Here is a 12,997-nt window from a genome sequence, read left to right on the forward strand (position 1 = left end):
TATGTAATAATTCATTGAGTTAAAAACTTAAAAGTAGTTACAACTTTTAGTGTTTTTTAAATATTTATACAAAGGTACACTTCCATATATTGTACAGTATAGAATTGGCTGTTATGAATAAAATGAACAAGTTAGCAGTAACCTTTACCAAACAACGTAAGGAGCTCAAAGTAGTATAATGAAAAGGTTTTCTGCTTCTCAAAAAACAGCAGTTCATTTGCGTTCCGCTGATGTCTTCTCCTCTGTCTGCAGCCCCTGACCTTTTTGAGCCTGGGAAATGCTTACCTTGCTCTGAAGAATGTCAGCGGGGCACTTGAAGCCTTCAGACGGGCCTTGCAGTTAACGACCAAGTGCCCCGAGTGTGAGAGCAGCCTGAAGCTGATCCGCTGCATGCAGTTTTACCCTTTCCTGTACAACATCACCTCCTCTGTCTGTAGTGGTAAGCACCCGCCAAATGCCAGAAAAATGAGGAGCTCAACCAGGGTTGCTGTCATCATTGAAAGAACACAAAGATGGTTTTAAGAACTTCCTCCAGGGTTTTAGGAAGCTAAATCTAGCTGTGTAGCAAATAAGTTCCCCCTTTAATTCCTGGAGATGCCTTAGTTAATGCTTAATTAATTTCCAGAACCGTAGTTGAGAATTCATGACTGAAGTATGCAGTGGACTTGCATTTCCCACAGAGATCATGGATTTTCTCTCCCTTAAGTTTCTGTTTAACCATGACTGCTATTCATGGTAAAGGACATCCATGAAGTCAGTGTGTGTCCTGAGCACAGTTATCCATATCTGCATAGTTAGCCCTGAAAACAGCTCCTTGCCTTTCCGAGTGCTTCTTCAGTTTACTGTGCCATTACAATAGTTAACTGGTGGTGCGTCACAGGCGCCGTTTCTCTTCAGTGTGTCTGCCTCAGGAGAGCGAGTATGAAACCTTTCTGAAAGTCACATGAACTCTAGTAACCTTCGCTGTAAGGGAAAGATTATCGATTTCACACAGTTTACATGCGTGTAGATCTTCAGCACCTAGCTAATGCAACAGTTTCCACACCACTGATGTCCAGATTATAGTGTAATGCTTAAGAAGAGGGCATTCTTGTTCCTTCAATACTAGAGGTGGCTATAGACTCTGGACCATACCCATATACAACATTAGAGGATTCCATACAGAGAGACTAGTCAAAAGCTTGGGAAGCAATAGACAGTATGCCAGCAGATATGATTGTAGTAGAAACGGAGGAAGGGTAAGAGCTTCATGTTTATTTTGTGGCAGATTGTTTCAATAATTTGGGCTTTCTTCCAAAAGAAAGATATTTGGAAGGTTTTGAACAGGGAAAAGTGAATTTACATTTTAACAGGATTCTTCTGCTAAGAATAGACTGTGGTGGGGTGAGAGTAGAGGCAGGAAGACCAGTTAGGATGATACTTTCAAAGTATCCATGAAGCGGGCTGGGAGATGGCTCAGGCAGTAACTGCTTGCTGCATAAGCAAGGCCCTGAGTTTCGAGTCCTAGCACCCATATAAAAGCCAGGTGAGGTGGTCCATATCTCGAACCCTGGTACTGGTGGGGCTTTGGTGGTGGGGGAAGGATAGTTGGCCCATAGATAGCTGGATCCTAGGGTTCACTGACTAGCCAACCTAGTAATCAGTGTGCTATGTGTTCAGTGAGCGACCCTTTCTCAAAACATAAGATGGAGGGATTAGAGGAAGTCTCCCATCGTTGACCTCTATTTTCACATGGCAAGCACGAGGGCACACACACACACACACACAAACATACACACTCATACACAAACACACACACTCACATACTCACACACACACGTGCACACACATACGTGCACACACTCACATACACTTACACACATGCACACTCACATACACACACACTCACATACACACACATGCGCATACACACACATGCGCATACACACACACATATGTCCATGAGAGGTAATATTGGCTTGAGTCAGACACATGGGAGAAAAGAAGATGAGAAGTGATCATGTTTAGGATAAAACAGAACATTCCTAAAAAGAGATTGTGGAGAATGCCATAGAGAGAGCAAGGAAGTCAGCTCCTGAACAGAACAGCCGGTGCAGCCTAAAGGACTACAGAGGTTTAGGAATGAGCAGGCTGAGGAGGAGAGCCGTGGTTTTATACAGACTACACTTGTGCTGCCTCTGGAATTGTCAAGTAGAGATGTGACAGTTGGCTACATGAATATCATTCTGCTCGGTGAAGGACAGGCTAAATAAAAACTATGATTGTGAGCCATAAGCACATGGTTGTTGTTTGCGTGTGTGTATGTTTGTTTTTGCATCATGAGCTTGGCTAGAAGTGTCTGAGGAACTAATATAGAACGGAGAATGGACCACAATTAATTAATAGGGCATTTTAGCCTACATTTAGAGACTGGAAAGAGACAGGAGAACTGTAAAAAAAAAAAAAAAAAAGTAGACAGTAAGATAGGAAAAGGTGCAAACAAGTGTTTATCCACAAGTCGGAAGTGTTTAAAAGAGCAAACAAGAAGGATCATTGGTTCACCCAGTAGGTACCTCCTGAGATATTGAGTTGGGTGAAGACAGAATACGTCCTGCACTGGAGGTTGTTGGTAATCATTTAAAACCTTGTACGAAATGGGGTTTGAAGGAGATGAGGAAATAGAAATGGCAAGCTTTACTGGAGTGTAGAAAAGTGGGGTGTAGCTGGAGGAGACCAAGAGATTAAGGATGTTGTTTGTTTGTTTGTTTTTAATGTTTATAAAAATAGAATATGTTGCAGCACGTTTGCCTAAGAATAATCTAACAACGGGGAAGAAATGAAAGATGCAGAAAAGAGCTCACCGTATTTCAAAACATAAAGTCCTCTAGAAGGAGTGGAAGGAGTAGGAAGGAGAGCAGGAGGGTTGAGGGACCCAATACAGAGGCAGGAGTTGTCTCTAGATGGGAGCAGGGACAGTACACAAGTGAGCACCCAAGGGTGCCAAGGACTTAGTGCTACAACTGTTGGTTGTTTCTCAGCAAAGTAACTAAGGAAAAAAAACTGCTCAGCAAGAGTGAACTGGGCTGGAGAGATGGCTCAGAGATTAAGGGCACTGACTGCTCCTCCAGAGGTCCTGAGTTCAATTCCCAGCAACCACATGGTGGCTCACAACCATCTGTAATGTGATCTGATGCCTTCTTCTGGCCTGCAGGTGTATGTGTAGGCATAGCACTGTATGCATAATAAAATAAATCTAAAAAAAAAAATAAAGAGTGAACTGCCAAAGCAGGGTGAAAAGGAGCCAAGAGTGGTAGAGATTCCATGAGGAAAGAAGGGCTGAAAACTTCAGAGTATGAATTGACTAGAGAGGTTTCTGACTTTGCTAAGTAGATAGATGTCCATGTCACTCATCAAAAAGGAAGCTCCAAGGAGAAATGGCCCGGGCATTGGTGTCATGCTGGAGTAACATGCTTACCGGAGGCCATGTTTATTTAGTGTCTTGGGTTCTCTCAAAGAAAAGAGTACAGGGTGGTAAAGAAAATGACAAGGACAGAGTCTCCAAAAGGCTAATATTTAAAAAGCAGATGCACTGAGAGTGAGAAAATCAAAGTATCATGATAGCAAAGAAGGTACTGCAGTTCCAAGGAACAGAATTTGAAAAGGAAAGCTCAGTAGCAGTGTGGCCTGTATTGGTTCCCACCAAGCAGCGGTTCCCATTGGGGGTGCTGTCCCTGTCTCCATAGCAACTTATGGTTAGAGACTACTAAATGGGGTCTCCATCACAGCCCCTCCTCCTGCACCGTATGTATATGAGGTTTCTATCACAGCCCCTCTTTCTGCACCATATGTAATATGAAAGCCATCATTAGTCAGAAAGTTGTGTTTGTAGTTGAGCTCCACTCTGCATCGGGAACAAAGGACCAAGTGATTGTACAGAGCTACCGCAAGAAGCAAGATGAGCAGGATGGTGCGCAGGTCTGCATCCTCTGGCTCCTGAAACTGAGCAAGTGCCCCTGCTCCTGATACTCCTGCCTTCTGCGTCTGTGACTCCTTTGTTAACTTAGGCAGCTTCCCTGAGTTTGACTCATTTAAAATCATCAGTTTTCGTTCACCCTGGGTATTTCTGGAGACATCCAAGCATGTGTGATGGTGTGTTTGGTAGCTACCTTTCTATTGGTGAGAGAAGAAACATAACTAAAAGAACCTGGGGAGGAATGTGCTTTTTCCTCTCACGGGTCCTGATCACGGTTCCTGACAGAGGGAAGTTGGGGCAGGAAGTCAAGGCAAGAACCCGGAGGCATGGGCTGAAGCAGAGGCCACCGAGGAGTTTTGCTTACTGGCTTCTTCTTACCGCCCACAGCAACGTTAAGCACAAAAATGTCCTACAGACTTGCCCAAAGGCAATCTGATGGAGGTGTGTTCTCAGTAGGGCTTCCCTCGTTCCAGATAACTTAAGCTTGTGACAACATTGACAAAAAGGAAAAAAAAAAATCTAACCAGGACATAAAGCTTGGCTCTAACAGAGTGACATTTACACACACCTTCCCCTTTCAGGAAGATTGCTGACAGAATACATACACCACACATACGCACACAGTTCCTATCCCTCACTGGTAGAGAGCTCTGATATTTTTTAAAGTGACCTGATGCTTTTGGGTTTTAGGTTTTTTGTTTGTTGGTTGGTCGGTTAGTTTTGGTGGTGGTGGTGGTGGTGGTGGTGGTGGTGGTGGTGGTGGTGGTGGTGGTGGTGGTGTGTGTGTGTGTGTGTGTGTGTGTGTGTGTGTGTGTGTGTATGTGTGTGTGTGAGAGAGAGGGGGGGTTCTCTGTGAAGCCTTGGCTGTCCTGGAAGTCTGTAGACCAGGCTAGCCTCAAACTCACAGAGATCCACCTGCCTCTGCCTCCTGAGTTCTGAGATTAAAAGCATGTGCCACCACCACCCAGCTGGTGATGCTTTTGGAATATTAAAGAGGAAACTTAAATGAATCCCAGTTCGGAGGCATTTTTAAAATTGAGCGCCATGTATTTAAACCCAACCTTGATCATTGGCTTATGTCTACTGATTTATATGGTCTAATGGGAATAAAACATTGAATCTGTTAGGTGAGATTTTCAAATACAGATGACAAAGGAATATGTCCTGTGGGGTGATCCTGTCTGTGTTGGTTTGGATGTGTGTCCCTTCTTCTTCGTAAGTGCTGATACTTAGCCCCAGTGCTCCCTGATTAGGACAGCAGTTAATAGGGTGGAGGTAAGATACTGCAAACTGAGTAAAGATGCTCATTGGCTGTTGGTACCCAAGTAGGTAGACATGCCCAATCCAAAGGCTGTCTATCCTCATGTCCAAATACAAAACCTGCATCATGCCCCTGAAAATGAGATCTGCAGTGAAGGAGGTGGAGAACTTTGTGGCTGAAATCTACAAGACTGTGCTCTATTTTATTATAGGAGACTTGAATGGATTTATAAGCCTTACTTGACAGAGAGGTGGCCTAGTGGTAAAGACACATGCTGTCAAACCTGATGACCTTCACATGTGCTCTATGCAAACACACATACACAGGCACACACACACACACACACACACACACACACACACACACACACACACACACAAAATGCAATTAAAACTTAATTCTGTTAAACTTTGGTTTAAATGTACTCACTATGCACAGCAATGAGAATTCCTGCTCACGTCTGTGTCCTGTGTGGAGTCACTAGACCCAAGCCCGAGCAGTTATAGAATTACTGAGTCTCAGGTTCTTGCTCAAAGATGCTGTCCTTACAATTTACTAAACCCAAGAAATTCAATACTATTTACTGAACTCAAGAAAGTAAAGCACAGTTAGCATTTGAGGTACTACCAGTCTTGGCCTTGCGTCATATCCTCACACCAGGAGAAAGGGCAAGCCTACTGCTGCCAGCAGATACTTCTGGTGGTAGGACCCTTCCCCTGCTCATATCACCGTGCTTCCTTCCATTCAAATGTGGGAAATGGATAGCATGTATTTCCCTTTCCTCAGCATCAGCTGGTGACCTATAACATGAGGCAGGAGACAAGACAGAGCTGTAAGCAGCTAGGGAAACTGAGCAGTTCTGCTGTCTGTGTGTTAAGAATTGAATGAAGCCAACTCATTCAAGATTGAGCCAATCAGAGCTGTCCTGAATTTAAGGTCACTGACCACTTAGGAACTTTCCATCGGGTACAAAGGAAACTCCATCTTCCCAAATTCTGGTGTTTAGACAAAAGCCAGCCTTCCTCAGGAGCTTATGAATCTGATTCCCCTCTATCAATAGGAGCCATTTCCCTTATCAGAGGCAGAAAGGGCAAAGGGCTATCTGAAGTGTATTAGCATGCTGGCCTCCGGGTTCTCTCAGTATCACAATTACATGTTACACGTTTCAGAGTCCATGCTGGCAGCCTATCTCTTCTCAGCTCTTCTCGCCTGTCCTATCTAACCTGAACTTCCTCCCACTCAGAAACGCCTCTGCCCCCAGCTTCTCCTCCTCCTTATAACCCTGCTGTTTCAGCTCCATTCTCTTTTGGTCTCTGTTTGTCTTTATTCCCCCCTCACCACCCCCCCCCGACATACACACACTCTACTTCTGCTTCTCCCATGGCTAGGCCCAGTCTGCTCGCCTCTTTAGGCTATTTTCTTTTTATCTCTGTTCTGGACTCTTCCAGATGCCTCTGGCTGTTCTTTCACTTATAGCTACAATTAAAAACCTCCCCCTTAATCCTACCATGGAGCAGTCATGTCAGCTTATACACTGTCATGCCTGCTTTTTATAAAGCTTAGAACTGAACCAAATTCTGTCATATAATACATTGTATGGTCTGCTTTCTTTAGCATGTGTGTGCACATGCACATGTCCACTCCAAATTCTGAGATTGTGTATTTGCACATGTTTGCAATAACCCCACAATCTTACATCCTCACCCCACAAACCAACTCATCCAGCTTTGAAGGCCCTGTGATTTATATGATCCCCTATTTTGTTTGGTTTGTTTTGGTATTGCAGTTTTCTGAGACAAGGTGCCACTGTGTAGCCTGACTGGCTGTTCCAGGCCAGCATCCATTGCTTTGTAGACCAGTCCGGGCTTTGAGCTCACAGAGACCTGCCTGCTTGTCTTTCCCAAGTGCTGAGATTAAAAGTGTACACGACTGTATCTGGCTCCTGGTCTGCTAATTACAAGTGTAACCAGTTATTGTGGCATGGCATGATTCTCCAAGCTTCTGGAGAGCAGGAACCAAGCCTTTTCCCTTTGTGTCTCTCTTCCTCTCTTCCTCCTGTGTCTAGGATACTTACTTAAGTGATGTAGTAGCTGATGATACTTGGGTCTGAATATTCAGAATGCCTGTATAAAACAATGGTAAGGAGTAATTAAGGTGAAGTAATAGGTAAGCTCCCTATTTACCCAGAGTGCTGTATGGAAACCACAAATGGGCACATGTATCAGTCCATAGAGAGCTTGCAAAGTCTGCGGCTCCTGCTTTGGGAGGAAAATAGAAAAAAGAATAGTCTTGTCCATGATGAGCTGATAATTCTCTCAATCTGCTCCCATTGTTTTTTAATATACATTGCAAACAAATTTCTCTTGATTCAGATTCAGTACTAGTATCTATGAATAAATCAGGAATCCTGAGGAATTCAACTGAACAATATAGCCTAGCTTGAAGAAAAATTCCCCAACTTAAAGTATGCCATATTTAAATTAAATTAAAAATAATAATGGCTATGGGTAGTGGTTAGCTTTTCCCATATAGTTTCTGGATGGAAAATCTTCTCATAGTGGACTTTCCTAAGATTCTAATGAGTGACTGCGATTAACTAGAGATATGATCTGGCCATTCACAGCTCTGAAGGCAGAGCTTGAATTTTATCACTGAAGTAGTTCCTAACAGCTGTGTTGTGATTCTGTCTCTATTGGCACTGACTTTCCCTCCTTGCTTGGTCTTTAAAGAAAGGCCATGTGGCAGGATCAAGGGGCCAAATCTACAGCCAGTTCTTTGTTTTCTACTCTACAATAGAGATCAATTCAACCCCAAATGGACAAACAGTCCCCCTCACCTTGGGATAGAATTCAACTCCAGAATGTGTAATATGATAGATATACACACAGAGAGACACGCACACACTTGCGCTTGCATGTATGCACATGCACACACACACACACACACACACAGAGAGAGAGAGAGAGAGAGAGAGAGAGAGAGAGAGAGAAAGAGAGAGAGAGAGAGAATCGTGTACTTCAATTCTTTCTTTCTTTTCTACTCTGTTCTGACAATTCTTTTTTTCTTTCTTTTCTACTCTGTTCGGACTCAGTCACCTCACCAGGAGGGAATCCCAGAGTACACCCGTGATTTCCAATTTCAAGTGTCAAAGATAGCTTCTTTCTCTCTGGCGGTGCACTTTCAAGGCCATCAGTATATAACCATTACTTTAAAGTTCCTGCAAAGAATTTCATTGGGCAGTAACTGCTGAATAAGAGCTCTAAGGAAGCATTCCTGCTGATAAAATAGTTTCTTTGTTTCCCCCACGCAGAGGACAGCATAGGGCAAAGGAGGCATCTTCACCAGTCCTTAGCAAGCACTCCATGCTCTCCCCAGTTCAAGGTGTCCTGAGTTCTTACCTGGTCTCATTAGTGTTGTTTCCCGAGTCTCTGCACAGAAGGGCAGTAGCTTATCTCTTCATTCGAAATAAAGAAACTTAACAAAAATAGATTGTTGACTTGTCCAAGTATGTGTGCTAAGGCTTCAACAAAGGCAAACTTTGATTTTTCTGGTATGGATTTCTAGAAAGTGAGGGTATCCACAGGACTGTCACTTGTCACCTCTCCTGACACAAAGGCATCTGTTGCCAGTAAAGATTCTTCCTTTCTCTGGCAGCCTGCCCATTAACTCTAATGCTAAAGCCCGGAGGCCACCATAGTTAATACTTCTTGCCAAGAATGATGAAAAACTAAAAGCTGTATTTTTGTTCAGGAAGTGATTTATTATGTTACTTCTAAAAGATTGTTTACAAAAGGAATAAATATGAGACAATGATATAACTTGTTTTTAAAACATTCATGAGGTGTTTCTGTGTTACCTATTTATAAAACAAAACTTAGTTGTATAACTGTATAATTTTGAGTAGAAAAGTAAGAGGAAAAGACCCAAAAACTATTGAGAGGAACTCCTCTCTGTTAAAGGATAATGGACCTGCATTTTCCCCTCAAGTGCCTTATGCTTAACTGAACCTCGCGGGATACTGTCTATAAGGTAACTTATCTCTCAGCCTGAAGAAAGGAGATTAGCTGTCCAGTGTAACCTACGCTGTTGGAGCAAGGCCCTAGAAATATTCCATCATTGACAAAGTCCACTTTCCCATGATCAACTTTTCCTTCGAATTTTGGCTCCGATTACGAATCAGTTCAATTATTGTGTCTTGAGAATTCACCATACACTTGAAAGCAGTGCTCTTGTTTGGGAGGGGAACAGGTGTTAGGATTTGTATGAAGCTCTGATGGTTATCAGTAATCTTGAGGGTGGTGCTGGCATGCACTGAGCTAAGTGTAGACTGAGCTGCCTTCGTGCGGTGTCTACCCTTAGGGTTTGTGTTGCAAAGTGATGCTCTCACTCTTACAGTGTCCCTCGGAGACTATAGGGCTATTGTGAGGCTAACTGCTAACACATGCCATGAGGCTCAGAAATGCTGAGCAGTTTTAGCTGAATTGTTTGCTGTTTTTCCTCAAAGTCTGGTAAGAGCTCTTCATTCAGCCTACACACCTACACACAAACACACACACACACACACACACACACACACACACACACACACACGTTAGGCCTGTACCTCAGTAACTTCTAGTAGTCAGTGGGTTATACTAAGATTCTGCAATGGCTGAAGCTAGAAGACCTTGTTTTAAAGCCCAGTCATTCCAGGAGAGCTTCTTGTTCCTTTGTGACTTTTCAAGGAGACAACACTTTTTTTTTTTTAACATTTGACAAATGGACAAATTATTTATTTCAGTAGTCTGTGGCAGGTTAGAATCCAACACAGAATTATGCTTGCCTTTTAAAAAAATATTTTATTAATTTATTCATATTACATCTCAATTATTATCCCATCCCTTGTATTCTCCCATTCTTCCCTCCCTCCCGCTTTCCCCTTACTCCCCTCCCCTATGACTGTTCCTGAGGGGGATTACCTCCCCCTCTATATGCTCATAGGGTATCAAGTCTCTTCTTGGTAGCCTGCTATCCTTCCTCTGAGTGCCCCCAGGCCTCTTCAAGGGAGCAACACTTAATAGCAACAGCTTATTCTATACTCACTATGGTCTCTCTCTTTACATTCAATTCACAACAAACGGGTAAAGCCATGCTATTTTTAAGCTTAGCTTACAGATGAGGGCACTGATGCAAAAAGATATTGAAAGTAACCCCCTGGTTTTTATTTGTTTGTTTGCTTGTTTGCTTGTTCTTCAGGGTTTCTCTGTGTGGCCTTGGCTGTCCTGGACTCACTTTGTAGACCAGGCTGGCCTCGAACTCACAGAGATCCTCCTGCCTCTGCCTCCCTGAATGCTAGGATTACAGGTGTGCCCCTCCACATCTGACTAACCCCCTCCTCTTTAATGCTAGCACTTCTAAAGACAGAATTTGCACTCAGGAAATCTATTTCCACACTGTGTTCCTGACCATGATCATGCCATGAGAACTGAGCCATCTTCTCCGTGAAATCAGCTGTAGTCACTTGGCTGACAGTTCCAGAGTCTTGCTCCATAGTTTGGCTGGCCTCATTCTTGATGTTTTTGCCTTACCGTCCTGGTGCAGGGTTATGTGTGTGAATACCACACTGCCTCCAATGTATCTTAGCATGTACAGGGTAGCTCCTGTTAGGAAATGGAAAATAGTCTTCTAGGAACTTGGTGAACAGAATTAATGAGAAGAAAAGAGGGTTGTCTAACTTTAGAAACGCGGGAGCGCTTGAGAACTTAATTTACTTTGAAAAACTACCCACAAAATCAGTTGTGCCTTTTTCCCTCAAATGGCTTACACTCTGACAACAAGTATTTACTAGCTTTCTTTTCTACAGCACCCTCCTAAGCTATGTCAGTGTATAACCCCAGTGTGCAGCAGGCACACCATACGGAGGAAAGGTGTGGCATTGCAGAAGCTCCCACCACAGTTCTGGAAGTAGAAATGCCTTCCTTGGAGTTTCCTGCCTAGCTGGGACTGCTTTACAGTCTGCAACTTCTAAGAAAATGGAGTGAGAATTGAATTAGATGGAAATGCTTTGTAAGCAATACCAAAGCACTATGCATAGAAGAATGCTTGTCTTTCACCTGGGACCTTGTTAGCTAAAGCATCTCAGCTAAATCATGAGGTTTCTTTTTGAATTACGGCATACATTTCAAGGTCGGTCTAAGCCATAAAGTGTTTTCATTTTTACCTTAGCACAAAGTAAATGCTGTGTACAGAAGACGCTGTTATTACTTCCTCTGTATGTGTGTCTGTCTGTCTGTCTGTCTCACTGTGTAATTCATGTTGGCCTCAAATTCAGGATCCTCCTGCTTCAGCGTGCCCATCTTTTTGGGGTGCTTCTTGGTGGTGCTGCATCCAATACTTTCTTATCTTTAATAAGAACATAATCTACCAGGCAATTAAGTAGTGTTTTTCAAGGCTTGTCAGTTTTCCTCTGAGTTGGAGCAGAAATGTACTGTGGTCTAGAGAACGCAGATTCTAGTCTTTCTAAAGTGTTTCATTAACACTGCCCAGATCACCCCCAGATCACCCCCAGATGACTGGAAATGTGGTTTTAAAATTAAGCAACTTAACTTACCAGTAGCCCAGCTACTTAGACAAATCACAGTTAACTCAAGCCCTTTCTGTCTCTTAACTACTGACATAAGAAAGTTAGCATTAACAGTTCATCTTTTTTAAGATTTAGTTTTTAACTATGTGTGTGTTGTGTCTGTGTGTGGGTATTAAAAGCAGAGTACCTAAGTCAAAGCTGGTCCCTAAGGAAACTGGAGTCCTTAGACCCCCTGAGGTGGAGTTACAGGTGGTTGTGAGCAACCCGACATGAACTTGGGTCCTCTGTAAGGTGAGTCTGTGCTCCTAACCACCAGGCCATCTCCCCATCCCCGGCAGTCCTTAATACTTAAAGCATTTAGTTTTCCCTGGGCTGTTCTGATGCTTCTGTACTGCTAAGAAATGCCTCATACAAAATAACTTCCTGTTCTTCCTTCCCGCTCCTCTTCTGTTGCCCTCTGAGAGATACTGTGATTTGGAGGGCAAGACATTCTTCAACTTCACAGATGTTGCTTCCCAAAAGTGTCTAGGTTTGAGGTTACTTTCAGGAAGACCAATTTTAGCCTTGAGGTCTTTTGAAGGTCAGACCTTACAGGTGCTGCTGAGATAGTCTTCATTGCATGATGAAATATGGTTTACAGTAGGAAGGGAACGAGAGGAGAAGCAAGGTGATGTGATAGCTTGAGAAAACTGAATCAGCCTTTGCTTTGATAATATTACGGTTTATACAGCCTGAGTCAAGATATAAAATGTGTTTAGTCATATTCTTATCATCATTATTTCCTTTCTGCTTTTAATAGCCATGCTTACTTATATCCAAATCAAGAACAGTCTCTGGGAAGTATGAATCAGCTGGGTGTGGAGACTGGTCCATATTGCATTTCATTTCAGTATTGTTATGCTTAGATCTCTGTACTTAATTGTTTCACACCAGATGGTGAAAACAGGCAGATACAAATTGGTATCCTCTGTCCTTCCAGGGTGGAGTGAAGAGAAAGTCTGCGGTTCCCATTGCTCATGCTCCCTTCCTGTTGGCCTTCCATGGACACACACACACACACACACACACACACACACACACACACACACTTTGTCTGCCAGGTTGTGCTTCAGTGACCTCCTATGCACAAGGAGAATTCCTGTTCCTTTGACTCCAGCATACTTTCTTCTTTGCCTACGAACTGCCTTACATCTTCTCTGTTAGAAGGACCTCTAAGTAGAGG

General features: G+C 43.2%; 1 protein-coding gene across 2 annotated transcripts in view; it reads left to right on the top strand.

The window, feature by feature from the left end:
- TTC17 (tetratricopeptide repeat domain 17) overlaps positions 1 to 12,997 on the top strand; it is a 105,804-nt gene that overhangs the window by 45,449 nt on the left and 47,358 nt on the right. For both annotated transcript variants that reach the window (XM_084777151.1, XM_084777152.1), the window contains exon 16: positions 253 to 439. In XM_084777151.1, the coding sequence (XP_084633277.1) occupies positions 253 to 439 (187 nt within the window). The remainder of the gene's footprint in view (positions 1 to 252; positions 440 to 12,997) is intronic.

This window comes from Acomys minous, assembly GCF_964271855.1.
Source record: "Acomys minous genome assembly, chromosome: 3".
NCBI lineage: Eukaryota > Metazoa > Chordata > Mammalia > Rodentia > Muridae > Acomys > Acomys minous.